The sequence below is a fragment of the Danio rerio genome, chromosome 4 (genome assembly GCF_049306965.1).
Source record: "Danio rerio strain Tuebingen ecotype United States chromosome 4, GRCz12tu, whole genome shotgun sequence".
Lineage (NCBI taxonomy): Eukaryota > Metazoa > Chordata > Actinopteri > Cypriniformes > Danionidae > Danio > Danio rerio.
The window spans coordinates 33448918-33474116 of NC_133179.1; the positions used below are offsets into that span (position 1 = coordinate 33448918).

General features: G+C 42.4%; 1 protein-coding gene and 2 long non-coding RNA genes across 6 annotated transcripts in view; 1 reads left to right on the plus strand and 2 right to left on the minus strand.

Moving 5' to 3' along the window:
• Positions 1–21465, plus strand: LOC137490857 (uncharacterized). 2 transcript variants are annotated; one of them, XM_073947544.1, is made up of 4 exons: positions 1–43; positions 618–774; positions 18067–19032; positions 19116–21465. In XM_073947544.1, the coding sequence occupies exons 2-4, from the start codon at positions 690–692 to the stop codon at positions 19148–19150; spliced, it is 1086 nt and encodes a 361-aa protein (XP_073803645.1). In that variant the 5' UTR covers positions 1–43; positions 618–689; the 3' UTR covers positions 19151–21465. The 2 variants fall into 2 exon arrangements, with proteins under 2 accessions (XP_073803645.1, XP_068075932.1); XM_068219831.2 differs by having other exon boundaries at positions 18067–21465.
• The window catches only part of LOC799039 (uncharacterized), a 118482-nt gene that overhangs the window by 37500 nt on the left and 55783 nt on the right, over positions 1–25199 (minus strand). The window lies entirely within an intron of this gene.
• LOC141381770 (uncharacterized) overlaps positions 20511–25199 on the minus strand; it is a 9197-nt gene continuing 4508 nt past the window's right edge. Inside the window, exon 3 of the long non-coding RNA XR_012402424.1 lies at positions 20511–21961. This is a non-coding gene — a long non-coding RNA (uncharacterized lncRNA). The remainder of the gene's footprint in view (positions 21962–25199) is intronic.

The following is a 25199-nucleotide window of genomic DNA, read 5'->3' on the forward strand; positions in this document are numbered from 1 at the left end:
ATAAGGCTGCGCCGCTCCCACACTGTGATTCAACTGGAGAAAGGTTTGTTTTTAAAGCTTTTACACAGATGTAAACCGACTGATTAAAATTTCAGTCTGTTTGTTTAATGCTAGATGTACCTGCTGTTGACAATATTATTTTAACCCTTTATACAAAGAAGTATTATTTTACTCACAGTAAGGTCTATTGTTTGAATAAGATAGGATAAACTTTATTTGTTCCCAAGAGGAAATTCTTGTCTTGTGCAAATAGGTGCTACAGCGTTGCTGTAAGCAGACAATAAAATGAATAAAACAAAGAAAATAATTAACAACATTTGTTAAAGTTTGAATACAGCAACAGTAAAGTGTGTAATACGTGTTTTAATGAAAGTTTCATTTATTAAATAGCATAATGTCATTCTATTCGAAGTATACATCACTATATATAATAAATGTAGTACTAGTTTTCATCAGGTCATTTGTGGCTATTGTTTCTTGCTCAGACTTACCTGATTTCTGTTTGTTAAGGACTCTCATATAAAGAAACATTTGAAGCAAGTGTTGAAGAGAAGTTATTTTGTTTCTGTTCATTGTTTTAATTATTTTAAACAGGACATTTTTATTGTTTTGTTCAGTTTAAACAGGATAAAGTGTCCAAACAGAGAAAAATTCCTGCTGAAGCGACTGATCTCCACACTGTTATAAAGATGGCGTTTATTAAAGAGGAGAGTGAAGATGTGAAGATTGAAGAAGCATTCACAGTCAAACAGGAAGATCTGCAGGAACAAACAGGTTGGTTTTCATTCTCAAAGACCAACTCAGTCATTTGATCCTCATTCAGATATATTTTAATAATAAGAATACTAAATTAATCCATCTTGCAGCCCTGAGTGTGCTGCCTAGTTCTCCTAAATTCACATAAGCACTCATTGAAAAACAGGAATGAGTTTTATTTGTTACTTGTTCTCGTGTCTTTTGTCATTATTTTAATGTATTATTAGTCTCTCATTTTCTCAACCTTCTTAAGTTTATTGCTTTTCTTGTTCTCCTACTGTTTGTAAAATGTCCTTGAGCACTGGCGCTATATAAAACAAATAAAAACAATAAATTAAAAAAGTTTAACTGAGCTGATGATATTTGACCTACAGTATTCTCATAGAAGATATCTGCTATTGCAGTGATGGTGTTGGCCTAGTACTTTCCATTTGCAAATGTCACATTGATCACAATTCCCTTTTTTCATCAACTTCTTTATGGGTTTAAACTTGTTTTTAGTAGTCGTTACTAGTTCTAACAGATATGATCTATTTAATACCCGCAGGGTCTTAAAATGTCTTAAATTCAAAAACCTAAAAGTTTAGGCCTTAAAAAGTCTTAAATTTACTGAAAGATTGTGTTGTAGGTCTTAAATCTTTTTAAAACAAGTCTTCATTTTCCTTTTTTCATGTTTTGCTACCTAATCTGGCCGAAACCCATACAATCACCAACAATCCATCTCAATAAAACCTTAAACTTTTCATTCAAAAAGGTCATTTTAACTCTATTTATCATAATGCTTTAATTATTTTCGTGCTTCATTTGTTTAAACGTGCTCCATGTTTTTTCTGCTGAGGACATCGACCTAGACAGATTGTTGTGCATAGATTTAGTTTTTTATAGTTTATATAGTTATAATATAGTTTAGTATAGTTATTATAGTTAGTAAAACATTTGTTAATTTGTTTTTTTTTATTTTAAAGAAAGTTTATTTTGGAAAAAAGTGTGTGGATCCAAGTAGAGCTCTCTTGTTTTTACACAATATTTAAGATCTTTTGCTAAGAAATATGTAAAATATTTTATTGTTATTATTATTATTGATTTATTATTGTATTATTAAATATTTTATATTATATTTTTTGATAGGACAAATAAAAATCTTTTTTATCTGGGGCATTTGAAAAATTCCTTAATCTAAAATTTCATTCATAATGGTCTTAAAAAATGTCTTAAAAAGTCTTAAATTTAACTTGGTGACACCTGTAGAAACCCTGATTTAAAGGGTCACGAAACACCAAAACACATTTTTTGAGCTGTTGACAGTCGTATATGTGTCCCACACTGCTAAAAACACTATTAGGACACCTATATTTCACTAAAAAGTGTAAATTGGTTGTTTTTGCGTTATTTCAAGCAAATTCGTACTTCCTGTTTGAAACGAATTTTTGAAGCTGCGTCACGGTCATGACATAATAGCGTTGTATTCCAGCGTGCAGACTGGACGTCTGTGCCAGAGTGTGTCTTATTACGTCTTACAGTGTGATGCATTAATGCATGAGTAAGACTTGGTTCAAACCAATCAGCGCGCTCTATTCTGCAACTTCATTAATATTCATTAGTGTCACTGTTTACACCAGAGACGCCACGTTGTGTTGGCAAAACAAGCGTGGAGTGTTGCTTTTATAGTTTGCTGCCATTAAGTTTCGTTTTCATTTTCTCTCTGTGAGAGCTCAGACTCACGTGTGGATTAACAGTGTACGCGACGCTCGACAACAATAACTTACGTGTCCAAGGAGGATTATTGTTTACCTGAGAGCTGTTCTCATCTGCAAACGCTGAAATCCGGATTAGCTTGTAGTCTTCTCTTCATAAAGACGCGGCTCTAGTTGCTGGTGATTGTCCTGTCTCTACAGATTTGGTAAGTGAGCGACCAGCGCTCTTTGTTTATTCAGTTTGTTCGTATCAAATTAAGTTAACTATTGCACTGAGCGCAAACTTGTTAGCACCGCATTTTGTGACACACGCGGCTTTCTGACGCTACCTGCCGAGTGCATCTAAGTTTCCGGGAATTGCGGAGCTTTTTTTTCTCTCATTCGCCGTGCGGTATCAAACATTGCATGAAAAATACACGCTTAGAGCAGATCCTCGAATCAAATATCGCGTTTGTCGCGAGGGGCATGAATGAATTCCCTGAATGAAAGAGCCAAACTGCAGTTAAAGTCCAACATTTAATAATCTGGCAAATAATTCAACTACAGATGTCCATGTAGGTTAAACACAATGACTGTAAAAAATACACCATCACTTTCTCGTGTGAGTATTTTGACTGAAACTCGCGCGTGCCCAAATAGACACTCCCACACCATCCCACTTTAGTTCCTCCGACACTCCCCCCTAAACAGAGCTGGACACGCCTGCTTTTCTGACTTTTTCCGAAGTAGAGGTGTGAAAACACCCTGCTGAAACGAGGGGGTTTCATGGCCCTTTAAAGTATGTCAGAAAACGTGGATGCCCCTAATTTGAAATATGCTGAATGAAATAGACACTAAATTAATTAATTATTATAAAACATTGTATTCTAAACTATATGTTGTTGTTGCGGGACGACAAGAGACAAAACAATGAAATCATAGTGGAACAATAACGTTTAGCATTGCACTGACTACAACTGGCCAACAAACTAGTCTAAAACGACTTTTGTTGCTTAAGAAATGGATTACAGCATGCTGATGATATGCTAACATTTGAGTGTGAAGTTCATCAGAATATTGACCATATTCTTCAAGTACCAGCAGACATTGAAATTGGAATCTTTTTGCTTGAGATTTTTTTTAAAGAATACATTTTTAGATCCTAAAAACAGTGTTGTGCTGCTGAGGTGTAGGACAATAATCGCTTTCAAGGTATGCCGCAGTTTAAAAAAAGTCAAGGTTTTAAAACCGCCAATATTTTCTGCTGTACCGTTCATCTGTATATGTAAGTTTGTTTGTTTTTTACATTTTGTTTTACAAGTTTTTCAGGACAACAGTATCTTCAGCAGAAAAGATATCCAAAGATGCTGTTTCAAATTGTAAAGAAATCTGTGTTTTTGAAACAAAAGAAGACAGCAGAAGTCAAGGATTCAATTGAATGACATGCCTGACATGTTTACTGTTCCAAATTATTTAAAAAAGTTTCTCAAAAGAAAATGTTTTGTGTTCAAAGAGGAAAAGTGTCTGTTTACCCAGACATTAAAAAAAAATATTAGGAATAGTTGTTTTGGTCATTCTAAAACACCTCAACCGTTTCAGTATTAATGTTATTATATTATTAATTACCTCCAGAGCGCCTGGAGCGTGTCAAGAGCGTCTGTTCTCCACATCTCATTGCTTCAAACGCCACCATGTGTTCATTGTGTGTTGGCATTGTCCTCTGAGGTGAAAGTCATTTATTAAATAAAGAAAAGATTCATGTAGCTTCTTCTACGGTCGCTTTGGATAAAAGCGTCTGCTAAATGACTAAATGTAAATGTAAATTTAGGGAAGTGGACGCAGTTCTTTGGATCACTTCATATAACATGGACATTACACCTTTTTGATATGGGTCCATGTTTACCAATTCATCTATCCAGCATGCTTCTGGTTGGTTCAGTGAAGGAGAGAAGTGTTTTTTAATGAAACTACGGACTTGAAGTTACATATAAAAATTACCTAAATTAGAGTGTGGAATCTCAATGTCTGTTCTCAACTGTTGAAATGAGATAAATATGGCATATTTAAACAGGTTCTTATCACAGTTAACTCCCTTCCTAGACCATCATTGGAACGCTGAATCTATAAGAGGGGGGGGGAATAATGGATTTAACAAAATTGGAGCAGAAATTTGGCATTGGCAATCCACCCTTTTCCTTCTTTTTTTCCCTAGAGTTCCTTTCTTATGCACGGAATTTTCTTATCCTAGAGAAATGTAGAAATACAAGTACCGTATTTTCTGGACTATAGAGCGCACCTGTATAAAAAGATATACAAGCCGCACCGGGCTATAAGGCGCAGTTATCATTCATTCATTTTCTTGTCGGCTTAGTCCCTTTATTAATCTGGGGTCACCACAGCGGATGCCCTTCCAGCCGCAACCCATCTCTGGGAAAATGGCAGTTATCTATGTTGAACATTTTGAAATTTGCTGCATGTACAGAGCAATTTTGTTCTAAAAACTGTACATGTATGTATGTACCTGAACAGATTATTTCCGAACATTGCCTTTTAACACGGCAGCAACTTTGCTGATTAAAACAGAACATAAAAAATTGGTATTCACCTTCATTTCTCCTGTGTTTGAAACCACAAGTCACTTTAATCATCTTCACTAAAACCATGAATTCATCTTCTTCAGTGTCGGAGTTGAACAGCCTCAGAAGCGCTTCGTCACATTTGTCTTTATCAGTCTCAATCTCCGTGTCACTTTCATCCTCCAGTGAAGTTATCTCTGAAGGTGCGCCGCTCGATCCCAATGGTGATGGTGGATTCTTTGACAGCACTCCACGCTGTTTGGATCCACTGACAGACATCAGAAAAGGATGCTTTTTGCATGCGGCCAGTTTTTGTGAAAGACTTTTTACCACTTGTCATCCAAGTCTCCCACTTAACCCGGAGTGCACCTTTTAAATGCCCAATTCCCACTGATGTCAAGTGGCTGCAAATACGTTGTTGTACCTCCAGGAATCACAGCTGGAATGGAGTTTGTTTTCTTGATCGCTGCTTTCACAGAATCTGTGATGTGGGCCCTCATGCCATCCAAAACAAGCAGCGTTATTTTCCGGTGAAAAAATCGGCTTACCGTAGCACTTCGTTAACCATTCCTTCATTAGGCCTTCCACCATCCAACCTTTGGCGTTAACTTTGACCACTATACCTTTCGGGAGTTGTTCTTTGGGCGTAGTTATGTGCTTAAAAATCACCATTGGTGGAATTTTTTGTCCGGATGCCGTGCATGCCAGAACACAGGTGAAGTGCGTTCTCTCATGGCCAGTTGTTTTCAACAACACGCATGATGCACCTGTCTTGTTAAACCTAGTTCACACTACAGGATTTTAAAAATCAGCAGATCGCTGTGCCGTTCACACTACGCAACACTCTGTGAATGATCCACAAGAAGGGGGTTACACACTACATGATCTGACAACAACTCATTCCCCATCAGCTCATTCAAGCTACCAAACCACAGCCAATCAAAATTTGAGGGAGGAGTCATCAGAAAAAGCTGAACACTATTGGTTGCTTGTGTGCTGATGACATCACTGAAAGCGTTTCAAGCTTTGGAGAAAGCATTTAAAAACATCGTCAAATCAGCTGATTTATGAGCGGATTAATCACTCATCTGCAAGGTTCCAGTAGATAGATATACAGAGAGTTTTTAATTTTTGTAATTTTATAACTCTTTGAAATAAAACTAACATATTTATAACACCCTGCCGTTTTCTAACTATCAGTGTATTTCTTTCTGACATTGTTATTTTTTTTGTTACAAAAAAGTAAAGAACTGAGCATTTCTGCCTTAAATTACTATATTGGTCAAAATGACTGCATGCATGTCTGATACTTTTCGCTGTGACTTTCAATATGTGTGCATTTTCTTGCCTAGCAACTTCCTGCTAAAATAAACAAAACTTTCTGATGGCAAAAACATCAATTTACTTCAGATATCTTTCAAAACAGCATATTCTGTGCAGTGAAATAGCTCCTGTTTGAAAGTGAAAATGAAAGCCAAGACCTTAAGTGTTCTAGTATCTTAACTACATATTTATAGGCTGTATTACCAAAAAAATATTATATTTTTAGGGTAATGGTGTCATTAAATATGATGCCAGACATTCAAAGCTTAATTTTAATATCTCAATAATAGCTTTGAATGTAAATATGTTGTGACAATATGGCGTTTTATATGAGAACGGTCAGAATGACCAGTATAGTAATTCTAAGTTACAGAATTTTAGTTCCACTGTTAATATATCCTACTCTCATGTCTGTACTAACGCAGAGTGAAGCGAGTGCACCGATGCCCATTCTGACCAATCACAAATGTTTCTGCTGAGCTCCTGAACACACAGGCATTCAGCTCATGCTGATATGCTCTCTCATTGGCTGCAGCTCGTCACTACATCTGACCACACGTGGAGTTGAGTCGGCCGACTGCTCTGGAATATTTAGCATGTTGAATGTTGGATTTCCGTCTGCGACGCGTCAGCAAGCCCCGTTGATGCGTTGTTCAGTAGTTCACACATACAGAGCGGCGAGTGCTGAGCACCCGCAGATTTCTTCCCGATCACAGCCCGATCTGTCAGCGAGCTCGTTAACTTCCAAATCGGGCTCAAATCAGGCTTATAATCCTTTAGTGTGAACTAGGCATTAACAGACCTGGTCAAAGGCAGATGAAACGTCAAAGGTACTTCATCCATATTATTGATGTTGTCTGGTCCGGAAGTTCTCTTGTATCTTTGTTTCAACGAATTTATGGAAGTTTTCAACTTTTTCCTGATAGTCAGGAGGGAGTTGCTAACAGAGTGGTCCGTGCTCTATTGGACAGGTACGTCTCATAAATCTGAAACACCATGACGGCCCAGCTTTGAAACCTTCAATGTTCATTTTGAAGCAGATTGTTTTGGCTTTCAGTCTGATCTGTACAGTGAATACACCTCGGCCATATGCTCTCTGTGTGTTCACCAAGTCTTCCAGGACATTTTCAAGTTCAGGCCAACTGCTTTTATGTCTTCTGAAAGCTTTTCTCGACTTTTGGCATTGCATGAGCTCTTCCCGCTGCTGCCTCCAACGCCTCACCATAGATTCGTTGACGCTAAGCTTGCGTGCAGCAGCGCAGTTTCCTTCCTGGGTAGCAAGCTCGATGGCCTTCAACTTAACTTGCATCATATGAACTTCTTTGTGTGGTTTCCATGATGAAGGGGCAAGGATTTGAATATAGTTTCCAGTTAGTAATTTGTAGGGATGTAACGGTATTGTAAATACCGTCATACCGCAATATAAATTTTTTTCGATATTACCGTAGTCGCATGACTCGGTAAAACTATAGGTCTTCTGAGAAAATTTGCTCAGGCGAATGAAGCGAACGGGAGGTAGAGTAGTAATAATCAGTCATGGGGACTGCAGAAACACAGCACACTGTTCAGATTGATGCAGACATGAGACCTCTATCTCACTCATGGCTTGTCCTCTCAAGTGGGGGAAAGACAATGCACAACGTTACCCACTGCTGTCAACCTGGGCCAAGTCATATCTCTCTTGTCCCAGAAACCTCAGTCCCAAATCAGAGGGTTTTTTTTGTTGCAGGGGACATTGTAAATACCCAGAGATACCAGCTTTTACCAGATTATATTTATATGATAATTTTCCTTTAAACCCATCTCTATCTAAGTGAGTGAGTGATTAAATGTTGAATGTGAAGAGTTTTCAACAATACTAAATTGAAACTTAATTTTTTTACATGGTTTAATTTTTTTTTATTAAAATTGAAGTTCCTGTTTCAAAGCTTACTGATAGATGGCTAATTTGTATGTCATTGACACTTTTGGCACTTTTTTGGAGTATTTTCATAAGTTTTGTTTTTTCCTGTAAATGATTCAATAAATACCGTACCGTGACATTCATACCGAGGTATTACCGTACCGTGAAATTCTGATACCGTTACATCCTTAGTAATTTGTCATGCTTGTTCTATCTGCTAAAGAAAAAGTAGCGCAGTCTATTTTTCTTTGCATTAATTTTTCGTCTATCTTTTTTTTATTGTACTGGTAAGAGCGTCCCTAGCGGTGGAAGAAAAATCCACAGAATAGCTGCATCTTTGTATAAGCCGCATGGTCAAAACCTAGGGAAAAAGTAGCATCTTATAGTCTAGAAAATATAGTAATCAACTTCTTGAAAAATGACTTGACATTAAAAAAACAGGCACAGTCTGAAATAGAAACAGAAATCTTGGTAGTAGTGTCACTTTAATGAAATTGATCTTCCCATCCAAAGATAAAGGAAGGATTGACCACCATGCCATGTCTCGTTTGGCTTTGTCTAATGTTGTTTTAAAATTATTATTGAACAAATCCTTATATTTGCGTGTCACACTCACACCCAGATATACAAATTTATCAGGACTTGCTGAAAATGGAAAGGATTGGAAGGACATTTGCTGTGCTCTATCATTGATAGGAAAAAGGAGACACTTTGCTAGATTGACTATGTATCTAGAAACATTTGCCAGTTCTGAAATTATTGTAAGAGCTTTTGGAATAAATGTATCTGGATTTGACAGAAAAAGAAGATCATCAGCATATAGCAGGAACTTATGTTCTTGTCCCTCTCTGAAAACTCCTTGCAAGCCATCTGAGTTGTTTAATACGATTGCAAGAGGTTCAATGGCAATGTCAAAGAGTAGAGGGGACAGAGAGTAGCCCTGTCTCGTTCCCCTAGAGCAGGCATGTCCAAACTCAGTCATGGAAGTCCGGTGTCCTGGAAAGTTTAGTTCCAACGCCAATCAGACACACCTTGGCTTCCTAAACAAGCTTTCACTAAGTTTTCTAGAAACACCCCAGGATCTTATAATCACAGCAGAGTAAGCTGATTGGACGATAAGGGCCTACTCACACTATGCCATCCGTACCGTGCCCAGGCCCGTTTCCCGGATCGTTTGAGAAGTGTGAGTGCGCTGAATCGGGCTCAAGCACGGTTCACTTTGCCGCCCCTCTCCCGGTTGGAAGAGGTGTGCCTGAGCGCGATTCACTTGGGCTTTGTGTGTGAGTGCAAAACGCGCCAAAGCCCGAAACTGAAAGCGAGACGTGACTTTTAAGGGACTGTTTCATATGGATTTATTAATCATTCTTACTGTTCAGTGAACGCAAACTGCCATAGCTTTAGTGAGACTCGACAATGGTCCAAAATAACAATACCACCATACTCTACTTCTGACATTAAAGGGTCACGAAACAACAAAACACATTTTTTGTGCTGTTGACAGTCTTATATGTGTCCCACACTGCTAAAAACACTATTAGGACACACATATTTCACTAAAAAAATTGAAAATAGTTTTTTTTTTTTTTGCGTTATTTTGAGCAAATTCGTACTTCCGGTTTAAAATGAATTTTTGAAGCTGCGTCACGGCCATGAGATTTTAGCGTGTATTCCAGCATGTAGACTGAACATCTACCTGGGAGTACCTTATGACGTCTCTGAGTGTGCTGCATTCATTCATGAGTAACACTTGGTTTCATCTGAAAATGGTGAAATCCAGATTTGCTGCTCGTCTCCTTTAAAAAAAGACAGAGCTCCAGTATGTGTTGATTATCCTGTCTCTACAGATATGGTAAGTGAGCGACCAGTGTTTTTTGTTTGTTTATTCAGCAGTACTCTTTCAGTGTTTAAAGTCAGACCTTAGTCAAATGATTTCTAAGTTAATAATGTTTACCGTACGTTAATATCTATATAATATTATGGACTGAAAACTGTAAATGCTGCTCTCCGAGTGTAAACATGTTAGTACCACAATCAAACTTACCGCCGAATTTTGTGACAGGAATAACACACACATGGCTTTTTGACGCTACCTACCAAGTGCATCTAAGTTACAGAGAAATGTGGAGGTTTTTTTTTTTTTTTTTTGCAACAAGCATTGCATGAAAGATACACGCTTCCAGCAATTCCTCGAATCAAATATCTCGTTTGTCACGGGGCATGAATGAAATTCCTGAATGAAAGAGCCACTGCAATTGCAAAGAGAACTGCAATTAAAATTCATTTCATAATTTGGCAAATAATTCGATTACTGATGTCCATGTAAACACAGTCACTGACTTTCTCCTCTGCATCTGTGTGTTTGTTTTGCCTCTGTGAAAATCAGCACGTGCCCAAACTTCCATTTTTATGCAAATTTTTACTGACCTTCCCCTCCTCCGACACTCCCCCTACATGCACAGGCTATCCTGATTACCTGTGAGTTTTGATTGATTTATTCAGGTGTATTTATGTGAAAGTGAAGTCTGACAACAATAAATATTCTCATCAGGAATAAAACCACCTGTTTTTATACCTGTGCTGACTCTGCCGAGCTGTAGCTATAAAGTTAGGTCTGCTACTGTTATTTTATACTGGGAAGGCTACATCATTTATTTTATTATAACAATAATTTGCTAATAGTTCCTATGCAATGTTTTATGGGTTGCTGAGAATACATTTCAGGTGTTCAATACATTGCATGTCAGTTTCAAAAATAAAAGTAGGTGCTGGAAAAAGTGCTTAAAAGTCCTTGATTTTCATTAGGCTGTATGAACCCTGTATGAAATCAGTGTAACGTTTTCATTCGTGAGGTGATGGTAAATTTAGTGATGGTCAATTGTCAGCTACCTTTGTTGTCAGGTCGTGTGATGTATGTTGCTGAACTGTATTCAAATGTTATAAATATAAAAAAAAACAGTGCTTTTATCGTGCCAGGCCGAGCCAATCGAGGTTGAACAGTGAGGCCGAAATCATGTCGCGTTTCCACTGTCGGGATAGTAGCTCACAGCGCGTCACGCAAACCCACCCCCAGAACATCCCCCGAATTGAACGTCACTCAATCCGCCCACTTCCGCGGGAATCAGGCAGATTAATATGATCGTATCCAAATACTTTATGATTAATATTTAAAACATTGTCCGGTGTTTATTGTTTTTTAGAAAATATCTAAAATGTTTTTTTTTTCTCAGAGAGGCTTTTGAAAAATGAGTTTAATATGGCTTTTTAATATTAAGTTTAATATGGCAGTTTGATATAGTACCTAATTGTTAGAGCTTTTGTTAGTTTTATATTGGTTCATTTATTCAATGTGATTTTATTATATCCGATATTTGTAATTCTTTAAATTATTTCAATATAGGCCTAGCTTAGGCTATTTTATCTAGATATGACTATTGTTTTGAGCCTACAAAAATGGACATGAAATTTGTAAAGTTTAATGTCTTTCTGTTGTATTCATATTGTGTATTATCTCCAAAATAAATAAAAACAATATCAGCAGAGCTATGAAGGGAGCGATCTGCAAATATTCAGCTGTTTGTTCAGCTTTTACCCAATAACTTTTTTTTTTCTGGTGTGTTTACCAGTCAGGCACAGAATGAACAAGTATTCCCTGTTCCCCTTCGGGTGGGGAACTCCAATGCTATTAGTGGATTTGATTTAGAAAATCCACGTATTGGGAGGATTCGGTTCAGAAGCCACTTGTCTGAAAGAGTATGGAACGAACCAATAAATAGGCAGCGTAAGCTTGCGCAGGTGCGTTTCATTGCCAATTAACCCAGCATATAAGCATAGGTGGAGCAAGCAGACGTTATCCTTTGCACTTCAGAGACTTTTCTGATCGAGTCGATGAGGGTTCCTCTTGCTGGTCACAGCGACTTCCGAGCGAACAAGTGTCTCCCGGTCCAGAGTGGGTACACGCGGCGGCAGATGCATGAGCTGGGTTTTTCCCTTGCCTGGCATTCTTTGGGTCCGTTCCTCCAGAGCAGTGCGTTTAGTTGCATTTCTCCTAAAAGAGCAACACAGTCGTGCAGCACATCCTTTTCAGGATGGCGCTCCGACTGTGCGTTTCTGGATGCGGGGGTTTCCTGGCTCCGGATGATGGACACGATCACTGCATTACATGTTTGGAGATCCAACATGTTAATGTGGTGCTCGCGGGCGGTTCATGTCGTCACTGCGATGCCCTGACCATTGCGCAGCTAAGATCGCGGCTAGCTTTCATAAGAGAGCGAACCACCCCAGTTGCGTCCTGCTCTGCAGCGGGCACTCGGGCAGATCTGAGGGTCCCAGCGGGAGATAATCCGCCGCCCAAGAGCTTGCGGACCTCCCGCTCCTCCAAGCGCTCCATCCAAGCTTCGGGCAGTGGGAGTGATCCGTCTAACCAGATGGTAGCTCTCACGCTCGCTGACACCAGAGACCAGACGTCCACCGCGGCATCGGAGGGTAAGCTTTCATTGTCCGACGAAGATCCAGACCCCGCTCGCCCCCTCCGGGCAGGTGAGTGTCGTCAAAACGGATCCTGAGGCGGACATGTTAGCGGTGCTTTCCCGGGCTGCTTCGTCTGTGGGGTTGGAGTTGGTTCATCCCCAAGCTCCGCAGCCGGACAGACTACATGGGTGTTACGTAGAGGACCAGAAGGCGAAGTCTCTCGTCCCCTTCTTCCCCGAGGTGCACAGTAGGCTCACGCAGTCTTGGAGGGCACCTTTCTCTGCCCATGCTGCGTGTCCCTCCGCCCTCACCGTCCTTGATGGTGGAGCTGCCAGGGGGTATGAGGCGATCCCGTCGGTGGAGCGCGCTATCACAGTCAATCTTTGCCCACGTGGTGCCTAGACTTGGCAGGGTCCGCCCCCTCTCCTGACCAAAGCCTGTAGGTTGTCTGTCTCCCTCTGAGCCAGAGCTTACAAGGCTGTGGGCCAGGCTGCTTCCGCCTTGCACGCGATGGCCACCTACCAGCGCTACCAAGCACAGGCGCTGGTCGAGCTGCACAAGGGCGGGTCTAACCCAGGCTTGTTACACGAGCAGCGCACTGTGACCAACTATGCTCTTCGGACTACTAAGTCCGCCGTGTGTGCGCTGGGGAGGACGATGTCCACACTAGTGGTCCAGGAACGCCACCTCTGGCTAAACCTGGCCGATATGCGCGATATCGACAAAGTTTGCTTTCTTGACTCGCCCATATCCCAGGCTGGCCTGTTCGACGACACTGTCGGTGAGTTCACCCAGGAATTCAAGGCGGTGAGAGAGCAGTCGGATGCGATGGGTAATGTCATCTATCAGCGGGACCGTAAGCCTGCCAACGAGTGCTGCCCCGCCTGCGCCACCGGCAAAGCGGGCGCGTCGAACACCTCGACGGCAGGCAGCCCCCCCTGCCCAGGGCGCTGTTAAGTCCGGTAAATTGACCGCGAAGTGTCCCTGAGACAGGCCATCCGGAGAAGAGGAAACTTGCTCTTTCCGAGTTGGAGGGCGGGGCCCCTATTCCAACGGTACTTTTCAGTGCCACGAAAACATCAATCACTTTTCCCCTTCCCCGGATGTGACAGCACGAACCTTGCCAGTCCGGGACGCGCTGCTTTCCAGTTTGCAGGTTCTTTGGGCTTCGCCAGTGGCTCACAAGCGCTGGGGGGACGGTCTCCTTTCCCCCAACCCTCGAGCCCCCTCTCCAGAGTCAGGGTGCGGAGCCAGAGCGAATCGCTCTCCTCCAGCTCTTCCGCGGGACCCTCGCGCTTCCCGGATCAGCACACCCACTCCGCACTGCCTCACCGCTGGTACGTCAGTGATTGTAGCGATGACTCCATTAGCGAGGGCTCTGCCTGCCTGGTTAGCGCGGGCCAGCCCTTCGCGGTGGCTCATACGCACAATCAGACTCGGTTATGCGATTCAGTTCGCGAAACGGCCCCTCAAGTTCACGGGCGTGTATTTCACCAGGGTCAGCCCCCTGTCCGCCGCTGTCTTGCGAGAGGAGATAGCTGTCCTCCTGGCGAAGGGTGCAATCGAGCCAGTTCCTCCACCCTAGATGGAGAGTGGGTTTTACAGCCCGTACTTCATCATACCCAAAAAGAGCGGTGAGTCACGGCCAATCCTAGATCTGCGCATTTTGAACCACTGTCTGCACAGGCTGCCGTTCAGAATGCTCACGCAGAGGCACATTCTCCAATGCGTTCGTCCTCGGGATTGGTTTGCAGCCATAGACCTGAAGGACGCGTACTTCCATGTCTCCATTCTTCCACACCACCGTCAGTTTCTGCGGTTTGCGTTCGAAGGTCGAACGCAATACAAGGTCCTCCCCTTCGGGCTCTCTCTGTCTCCGCGGGTCTTCACCAAACTCGCGGAGGGTGCCTTAGCGTCCCTTTGGCTCGCGGGCATCCGCATACTCAATTATCTCGATGACTGGCTGATTTCAGCCCACTCGCGGGAGCAATTGATTATGCACAGAGACAAGGTGCTTAGGCACCTCCGCCTGTTGGGGCTTCAGGTCAACCCAGAAAAGAGCAAACTCGCCCCCGTGCAGAGGATCTCTTTTCTCGGGATGGAGCTGGACTCGGTTACCATGGTAGCACACCTCTCCAGGGAACACGCTCGCCTGTTGCTGGACTGTCTGAGAGAGCTCGACGGCAAACTAGTGGTCCCACTGTAGCTCTTTCAGAGGCTCCTGGGGTATATGGCATCCGCAGCCGCCGTCACGCAGCCACACATCACTGGCTTTACGATTGAGTCCCAAGACGCGCATGGCACACACCGAGTCTCTGTTACTGCGTTGTGTCGCCGCGCCCTCAGCCCTTGGAATGACCCCTCGTTCCTACAGGCCGGTGTGCCTCTAGGACAGGCGTCCAGTCATGTTGTTGTTTCAACAGATGCTTCCAACACGGGCTGGGGGGCCGTGTGTCGTGGGCATGCAGCCGCGGGCCTGTGGAAGGGTGCCTAGTTGCATTGGCATATCAACCGCCTAGAGCTGTTGGCAGTGTTCCTCGCTCTCCACCGGTTTTTTCCAGTGCTGGAGCAGCAACACGTGCTGGTCAGGATGGACAGTACGGCGGCGTATATCAACCATATAGGGGGTATGCACTCTCGCCGAATGTCTCAGCTCACCCTCCGTCTGCTCCTCTGGAGTCACCCACGGCTGAAATCGCTGCGCGCCATTCACGTTCCAAGCACGCTCAACCGTGCAGCCGATGTGCTCACGGCAGCAGATACGCCTCATAGAATGGAGACTCTACCCCGAGTCTGTTCAGCTGATATGGGCGTGATTCGGGGAGGCCCAGATCGATCTGTTTGCTTCCCCCGAGATCGCTCATTGCCCGTTGTTCTTTTTTTCCCTGACCAAGGGCTCTCTCGGCACGGATGCACTGGCCCACAGCTGGCTTCGGGGCAGCGCAAGTATGTGTTTCCCCCAGTGAGCCTGCTCGCGCAGTTACTGTGCAAGGTCAAGCAGGATGAGGAACAGGTTCTGCTAGTTGCACCCCTCTGGCCCAACCGGACCTGGATTTTAGAGCTCTCCCTCCTCGCGACGGCCCTCCCCTGGCGGATCCCTTTGAGAGAGGACCTACTCTCTCAGGGACAGGGCACCATCTAACACCCTCGCCCCGATCTTTGGAACCTCCACATGTGGTCATTAGACGCGAGGAAGACTTAACTTATCGAGTGCGGTGGTTAATACCATCACTCAGGCTAGAGCCCCCTCCATGAGGCACGCCTACGCCCTGAAGTGGAGTCTATTCACTGAATGGTGCATCTCTCACAGAGAAGACCCCTGAGACTGCCAGATCAGTGTTGTGCTCTCTTTCCTTCAAGAGAAGCTGGCAGCACCGTGGGAAAGCCTAACCTCATCATCCTGTTCCTCAGAGGTGCTAGGCGAATTAATCCATCCGGCCCCCCTCTCATGCCCTCTTGGGATCTCGCCCTCGTTCTCACAAGTTTGCGCACAGATCCCTTTGAATCACTCGAATCACAGATCCCTTTGAATCACTCGAGCTTTGCTGGTCGCGTTGGCCTCCATCAAGAGGGTCGGGGACCTGGAGGCATTTTCGGTCAGTGACTCGTGCCTGGAATTCGGGCCGGATTACTCTCACGTTATCCTGAGACCCCGCCCGGGTTATGTGCCCAAGGTTCCTACCACCCCCTTTAGAGATCAGGTAGTGAACCTGCAAGCGCTGCCCCCGGAGGAGGCAGACCCCGCCCTTTCCTTACTTTGTCCAGTTCGCGCTCTGCGCATCTATATGGACCTTACTGAGTACTTTAGATCATCTGAGCAGCTTTTTGTCTGTTATGGTGGTCGGCAGCAGGGAAGTGCCATATCGAAACAAAGATTATCCCATTGGATTGTGGATGCCATTTCACTCGCTTATTCAAGTCGAGGTGAGCCGTGTCCCCGGGAGTGCTTGCACACTCCACTCGGAGCGTTGCATCCTCTTGGGCGCATGCACGCGGCGCCTCTCTAACAGACATCTGCAGAGCTGCGGGCTGGACGACATCCAACACATTTGCAAGGTTATACAATCTGCAAGTGGAGCCGGTTTCCTCAAGGGTATTAGGTAACCCTTTGGTGATTGAGGAAATAACTCGGTAGGGTGTTGAAACACGCTTCCTGCGCCATTCTCCCTAACACAGAGATTTTTGTGCCTTTTTATCTGTCAGTAAAGTTCCCCGTCAGGTGAGCCCTGCAGATTCCTCCGTGGCCCCCAGCACTGACTCAGCTGAGGAGTCACTTGCTGGCCCACTACATTGTGATCCTATATGCCTATTTCGCCACGGTTCAGTCCCCCCTCTCGGGTGGACCCGTGTCTTCCCTCTCCGCTAACCCTTTTCTTATGCACACTCCCCCTTCTTAGGGCTAGTCCATATGTAATCTTGCCATCTTATCTCTCCCATTGGGTAGCTGATGGCCTCCACAGCATCCTACCTATCAGGATTGCATGCTTCCCAACGTACTGTCATAATTTCCTAGAATTATCTACACGCTCACGACTACCCAAAAAATATACCTAAATCCGTAAAACTTCTGTTGAAGTGGGATAAGTTAGGGCCAGGGACACGTTGGAGGACCGCGCCTCCCATGATGTGGGTGCGTCACGCTTGCTTGACTATCCTCTCATCGGAGGCATTGGTAAGGTGCAGTCATTATGGCGTTGTCCACAGTTCTCCCAATACGTGGATTTTCTAAATCAAATTCATTAATAGCATTGGAGTTCCCCACCCGAAGGGGAACGCTCTGGTTACTAAAGTAACCCTCGGAACGGAAATGCTATTTACCATCGCCATAATGACTGTCCCTTAGCTGTTAGCAAAGTCTCTTCAGCTAAAAAGGATAACGTCTGCTTGCTCCACCTGTACTTATATGCTGGGTTAATTGGCAATGAAGCACAACTGCGCAAGCTTACGCTGCCAATTCATTGGCATTCATTGGCCCATTCCATACTCTTTCAGACAAGTGCCTTCTGAACCGAATCCTCTCAATATGTGGATTTTCTGAATCAAATCCACTAATAGCATTTCCGTGGGTTACTTTAGTAACCAGAGCGTTTGCTTTACACATTTTAGGAAAACATTTTGTTGTAATTGTGAATATATAGGAATAAAAATAGGCCATTTACAGCTTTCAAATCTGTGTCTTATCAATATGACCAAAATGACTTTTATGATCAATTATGTAAGAAACTCTGAAAACTGGACTGACACAGTTCAAATTTACTACAACTTCTGTTAAGTGGCTTTGACACAATTTACATTGTAAAAGCACTAGATAAATAAAGATGACTTAAGACTTAATGAAAACTAATGTTTAATTTTTTTTTTATTTCAGACCTAATTGAAGAGAACGAGGGGAGTAAACAGGAGGAAAATCATGTCAAAATTGAGGAAGAAACTTTTTTACAGACTGATGGTATTTTAAAAAGGAGAGACAAGAATCGTTTCACCTGCACTCAGTGTGGAAAGAGTTTTGGAAGAAAAGGCAATCTTAAGATTCACATGATGATCCACACTGGAGAGAAACCATTCACATGCACTCAGTGTGGGAAGAGTTTCAGCCAATCATCACACCTTAATCTACACATGATGATCCACACTGGAGAGAAACCATTCACATGCCCTCACTGTGGGAAGAGTTTCAGCTTATCGTCGTCCCGTAATCTACACATGAGGATCCACACTGGAGAGAAACCATTCACATGCACTCAATGTGGGAAGAGTTTCAGCCTATTATCATCCCTTAATCGACACATGATGATCCACACTGGAGAGAAACCATTCACATGCACTCAGTGTGGGAAGAGTTTCAGCACCTCATCACACCTTAATTACCACACGAGGGTCCACACTGGAGAGAAACCATTCACATGCACTCAGTGTGAGAAGAGTTTTAGCAGCTCATCACACCTTAATTACCACACGAGGGTCCACACTGGAGAGAAACCATTCACATGCACTCAGTGTGGGAAGAGTTTTAGCAGCTCATCACACCTTAATTACCACATGAGGGTCCACACTGGAGAGAAACCATTCACATGCACTCAGTGTGGGAAGAGTTTTTGCTACTCATCATCCCTTAATCAACACATGAGGATCCACACTGGAGAGAAACCATTCACATGTACTCAGTGTGGGAAGAGTTTTAGCTGCTTATCACACCTTAAACATCACATGAGGATCCACACTGGAGAGAAACCATTCACATGCACCCAGTGTGGGAAGAGTTTCAGCAAATCATCACACTTTAATAACCACATGAGAATCCACACTGGAGAGAAACCATTCACATGCACTCAATGTTGGAAGAGTTTCAGCCGCTCATCATACCTTAATCAACACATGAGGATCCACACTGGAGAGAAACCATTCACATGCCCTCAGTGTGGGAAGAGTTTCAGCAAATCATCAAACTTTAATGTACACATGAGGATCCACACTGGAGAGAAACCATTCAAATGCACTCAGTGTGGAAAAAGTTTCAGCCTATCATCACACCTTAATCACCACATGAGAATCCACTCTGGAGAGAAACCATTCACATGCACTCAGTGTGGGAAGAGTTTCAGCAAATCATCAAACTTAAATCTACACATGATGATCCACACTGGAGAGAAACCATTCAAATGCACTCAGTGTGGGAAGAGTTTCAGCCAATCATCACACCTTGATCACCACATGAGAATACACTCTGGAGAGAAACCATTCAAATGCACTCAGTGTGGGAAGAGTTTCAGCCAATCATCAAACCTTAATCAACACATGAAGACCCACACTGGAGAGAAACCATTCACATGCACTCAGTGTGGGAAGAGTTTCAGCCGCTCATCATACCTTAATCAACACATGAAGATCCACACTGGAAAGAAACCATTCACATGCACTTAAGCCGCGGTCACACTGGACTTTTCTACCCATAAACTTCCTTGCGTCTATTCCAGCATGTAGACTGTCTGTCTGTACCTGGGAGTATTTCATGTTGTCTCTGAGTGTACTGAATTCATTCATGAGAAAGACTTTGTTCAAACCAATCAGTGCGCTCTATTGTGTATGCGGTGCAACTTCATTAATATGCATGATAGCTTTGAAGACTGTTTTACCTGAAACAGTATTCAGACGGCAGAGAGACGACTAGTTGGGTTGCCAAAACAAGTGGGAGAAGAGGAATTGTTTAAAGACAGTACGTTAATATCACTACAATATTATGGACTAAAAGATTTGCTGTAAATGCTGCTCTCTGAGTGTAAACATGTAAACGTGTTTTTTGACAGGACTACACGCACTCTGTAGACACTGATACACGCACAGCTTTCTGACCTACTGAGTGCATCTCAGTTACAGAGAAATGCAGTTTTTTTTTCTCTTATACAATGTGCGGTATCAAACATTCCACTGTCATAAAACAGTCAGTCACAGATGTCCATGTAAACCGTCACTGTCTTTCTCACCTGCGTCTGCATCTGTTTGTTTTGCCTCGGTGAAAATCAGCGCGTGCCCAAATGCAAACTCCCATTTTTATTCAAATCCTTCTCTCTTTCCCTCCCCCTACACTCCCACCTAAAAGTAGCTAGACACATCCACTTTCCTGACTTTTTTAAACTAGAGGTTTGAAAAATCCTGCTGAAACAGGGGGGTTTCATGGCCCTTTAATAAACATATGATGACCCACACTGGAGAGAAACCATTCACATGAACTCAGTGTGGAAAGAGTTTCAACCGATCAGCAAACCTTAATGAACACATGAAGATCCACACTGGTGTGAAAGAGTATATGTGCATTGTGTGTAAGAAGACTTTTATTACAGATCCAAAATTGAAACTGCACCAGACGATTCACACTGGAGAGACCGTACAAGTGTTCACAGTGTGACAAGAGGTTTAATCAGTTAACACATCTCAAAACAGTAGAGGATTCACAGTGGAGAGAAACCGTACAGATCTTATCAGTGTTTACAGAGTTTTGCTTATTTGGCACAGCTCAAGAAACACATGGACAAAAAGTTGCACACATGACATGAATGCAACAAAACATTTTTTCCTGTGCAAAGGATGTTTCATGTCTGGATGTTTTAAAGGCTGAGTGACGGTATACTGGGGTTGTAAATGTGTAGCGCTCCTCGCGTTTACCGTAAACACAATGATGGTGAAAGAGAGAAGAACAGTTTCATAAACATCTGGCAAACAGCACCTCTGCTGCCTAAAATCTTTTTGCAAGTGATTGTACAGGTGCGGATACAACTGTACTCTCCATTGTATTCATGTAGCTAGTGTTGTTTTCGATAATGTTCTTTGTCTGACTCCCTAAATGAGAAACTAATCATCCTTTTATTAGTAAAGTTTCTTTACTTTTAGATTCAAGATTCTTTCTAGTTTACTACATTTACTTTTTTTGAGTAAAACACAAACTTGATGAATATTGTATGATTTAGGCAGAGCGACAGGTATTAAGTTTTACAATATGAATACACTGTGATGATCCCAAGACTTTAGATTGGAGTATGTGGTAAATCCTGATTGGATGCCTGCATTACTCCTCAATGGGTTTATAACAGTTGTTGTGTTAGCTACCCCAGGACGCTGTGACTACTCAGGAGTCCTTTTGTCAAGACCTGCCATTTTATTGACTCTTTAACTTTATGGTTTTGTTTTGCATTTCTTGTATCATGTAGGTAAAGTGTTGTTGTGATTATATGCTAAATTCTTTAATTAGAATAAATAATTAGCATTCAGGCTATTTTGTTGGCTCATCTCTCTTTTATGTTGCGACTCAAACAAGCGGGTCATAACACTTTGTAAAAATACAATGTCCAGTTGTATTTGAGATCTTGGCCTTTCAGTCATGACCATAGGTGAGAGAAGGAACCTAGATTGAATAGTAAATTGAGAACACTGCCTTTCGTCTCAGCTCCTTTGCCACAACAGACAATCAAATCAACTGCATTACTGCTGCCGCTGCACTGATCCATCTTTAAATCTCACATTCCATTCCTCATGAAAAAGAAAAAAAAAATGCAGATACTCCATTTAGGGTGAGGACTCTCCTCCAAACTGCAGATGGCCACCTTTTTCCAGTCAAGCATTATGGTTTCTGACTTATAGGTGCTGTTTCTTTCCCTGCCATGTCACACTCAGCAGCAAACCCTCCCACTGCATGCTGAAGGTCCATGTCCTATGAATCCAAAAGGATGTTATCTGCAAATGGCAGACAATCCAAGCCTGCACCTAAAATTCTGGCAGTAAAACATATATTTTTGAGATCAGCCTAAAAATAACACATTTACTAAATAAAATGAATAAATAGATGGATGGATAGATATTGTAGTGTTAGAAGGGGAAGTAGGATGGCAACTTCAACTATAAACCAAGATGGAGCTCTCTCAGGAGGCATGGACCAGTGTGTAAGATGTCTCAGAATAAAGGCCTAATAATGAAGTAAATGCTCAGGAAACCCCAACCCTTTTTTATTAACTGGCTTTTGCAATGTACTCCTATGCAACCAAGGGTTCTTATTGTTCCAAAGAAATTGACTTAATTTTCAAACTGTTTTAAATATTGTAAAGAAAAATTTACAGGCAAATACTAAAATAGAGAAGTAACTTTAGGAATGGAATTCATTTTGAGTATGATAGTTTTTAGAGCTGTGAACCTACACTGGTCTCACGGTTTGGTTCGGTTACTATTATCATGCCATCGATTCAGTTCAATTCGATATCTCGGTGCATCACGGTGCATCGATGGTGCTTTCCATACACAGTGTTATATTTTCTTCACAGCAGCAATTTTTGTATTAAAATGTATAAGTATATGTTTATTTATATACTATTTGTAATACAATTTTGTCATTACATACAGTCAGATATAGAACACAAGCATTTAAAGCAATTAATTTAAACAAACATAAATATCCCGCTCTCTTTCTGATCCTTGTCTAGTTCTCTTACACCCCTTTGATTGATCACACCCTCAACACAAAGGGCTGCGATTGACGCTTGTGTGCTGCGCTCTTCACAGATGAGTTACACTGATAGAGGCAGGCGGCAGCGGCGATCGCAGCTGATCTATGATAGAAATGGCGAAGAAAACTCTGCAGTCACGCGCTCATGTCTATATCCAGAAGTATCGCTGTAAAACAGCCGAGACGAGAGGAAAAGTCACGCCAGCAGGTCAAATGGGCTCCACAGTAAGAGAGAAAGAAATGGAGTTTAATTTCATTCTCTCAATTGCAGTGAAATAGGGGCTTCTGCTGTGTCAGTGAAAGACAAATCCAGCAAACCCACACGCAGTAAAATTGTGCACAGTTTCTGAGTTTTAAGTAGTTGGAGCATTGTAAATATTCGCTCTCGCCATAGCGCATATGAGATAAATGAGGTCAGGACACAATAACCGGTTATGATTATTACTGAACCAATACTGAATTGTTCGCATCTGCATCGCGGTGCACCGAAGAAACAATTAACATTGACACCCCTAATTTTTGAGTATTTGAGTATTTTGAGTACCTCAGAGCAGTGGTTTTCAATTCTGGTGCTTGTTTAAAATAAGTTGGCAATCGTCCCAAATTAATTTCAGCTCTTAATACTAGATCTTAGAATCACACCTGAGAAACCACAAAAGCAAAAATTTGGCTTGTCTTTAACTGCTTAAGATCAATTTGCTCCAGATCAGCAAAAACATTTGTTTGAGTTTCCTTCGCCAACTGGCCTTGATGAAACATGCTTTCCTGATTGGTTTGTGTCTCGGCTTCAGTGACAATCTTGGGATTTACAGACTCTGCTGAGGGTCGATTTGCAGAAGTTTTTTTTGCGGTTTTGGTGTTGCATGGAAAGTTCTTTGCGATCTGATTGCATGATGGAGCAGTGTCCGAGAGCAAGGCAAAGGGGGCAAAGCAACAGCGATCATGAGCGAGCTAATGAAAAAAGCCAAGTTTTACTGTTGCAGTAGGTTTTTAAGTGATCTGGTTTGGTCCACCCCAATTGCACTTACTTCCAATGAGCAGTTGCCATGGAGGGCGGGCCCACGCTCCATACCATTATGCTCAGTCAATAAAAGACTGCTTGGTAATTTCATGTGGTAAAATATGTTGTAAGTTTGTTACTATCTTACATCAAATGTTACAAGATGAATACTATTTATGATAGTAGTTTTTCATTTACACTAATGTATTGCAAATATCACTAGCTTTTATTTAGTACCAGACAACATACATTTCAGACACATACAAAAGTATTCATCTGTTATAAGGGTTAAAAACCATTGATTAACTTGGTTGCATTAAAACATGTAGTATTCAAAGAAACCCACTGCCCCAAAGGGACACATTTAGTGATCTCCTTAGGTCTCTGGATGTAGCACAATTCTTAAATTCACAAATCCAATTTTTGTTAATTCAGAGTACCCGCAGAGTCTTAAAAGCATTGAAAAAGTCTTTTAAAATTTGAAAATTTCCAATTAAGGTCTTAATAGCGTTAAATTTGGTATACAAAGTCTTGAATTTCGTTACAAAGGTTTTAATTTTATTCATTTATTTTTGCCTTTCCTAAGATTAAGTTCATAGCGTAACAAAGTTAAATGTTACTATTCATTTATTTTCTTGTTGGCATAGTCCCTTTATAATCAGGGGTCGCGACAGCAGAATCAACCGCCAACTTATCCAGCAAGTTTTTATAACGCGGATGCCCTTCCAGCCACAACCCATCTCTGGGAAACCTCCACACACACACACTCATACACTATGGACAATTTAGCCTACCCAATTCACCTGTACCACATGTCTTTGGACTGTGGGGGAATCCACGCGAAGGCAGGGAGAACATGCAAACTCCACACGGAAACACCACCTGAGCCAAGGTTCGAACCAGGGACCCAGTGACCTTCTTGCTGTGCGAGCACTACCTACTGCGCCACTGCCTCGCCCCTAACTAGTACTAATGTAGGCTAAAAAAAAATTATGCAGCACAAGATTGAGTGCACCTCACACTCCACGTCATAGCAGAAAGTGCGAAAGCGTGCGCACCCGTTACTATGGTTACTTGAGGTGAGGTGCAGAACAAGATAGGCGCTAGCCTAGTTTGTCGGCTTAAATGGGAAAGTGTCGCTGTGGCCAAGGAATCCGAATATCATTTGGGTTAAGTCTTTGCTAGGAAATGACCGCAACGTCTACTGCTGTTGGTGCCAGAAATCTTTTAAGCTAACGTTAGTGACAATGGGTGTTACGGCCCTGGACTCCCATATGGGGGATTGCCAAACACACCGCATGTAGTACTGCTTGTCAGCGTCAACTACCTATTGTGCAGTTCTGTGCACCGGAGACCTCTTCGGTTACTGAAACAGCTTTGGCGATCAGTAATGAAGAAATTTCTATATTAGAAGAATGACAGTTTCTTCTTCTTCCTGTTTTATGGTGGTCAATAACGAAGTTTTGGTTGGTGATGTTGCCTAACAATCATTGGACTGACACGAGAAACTTGC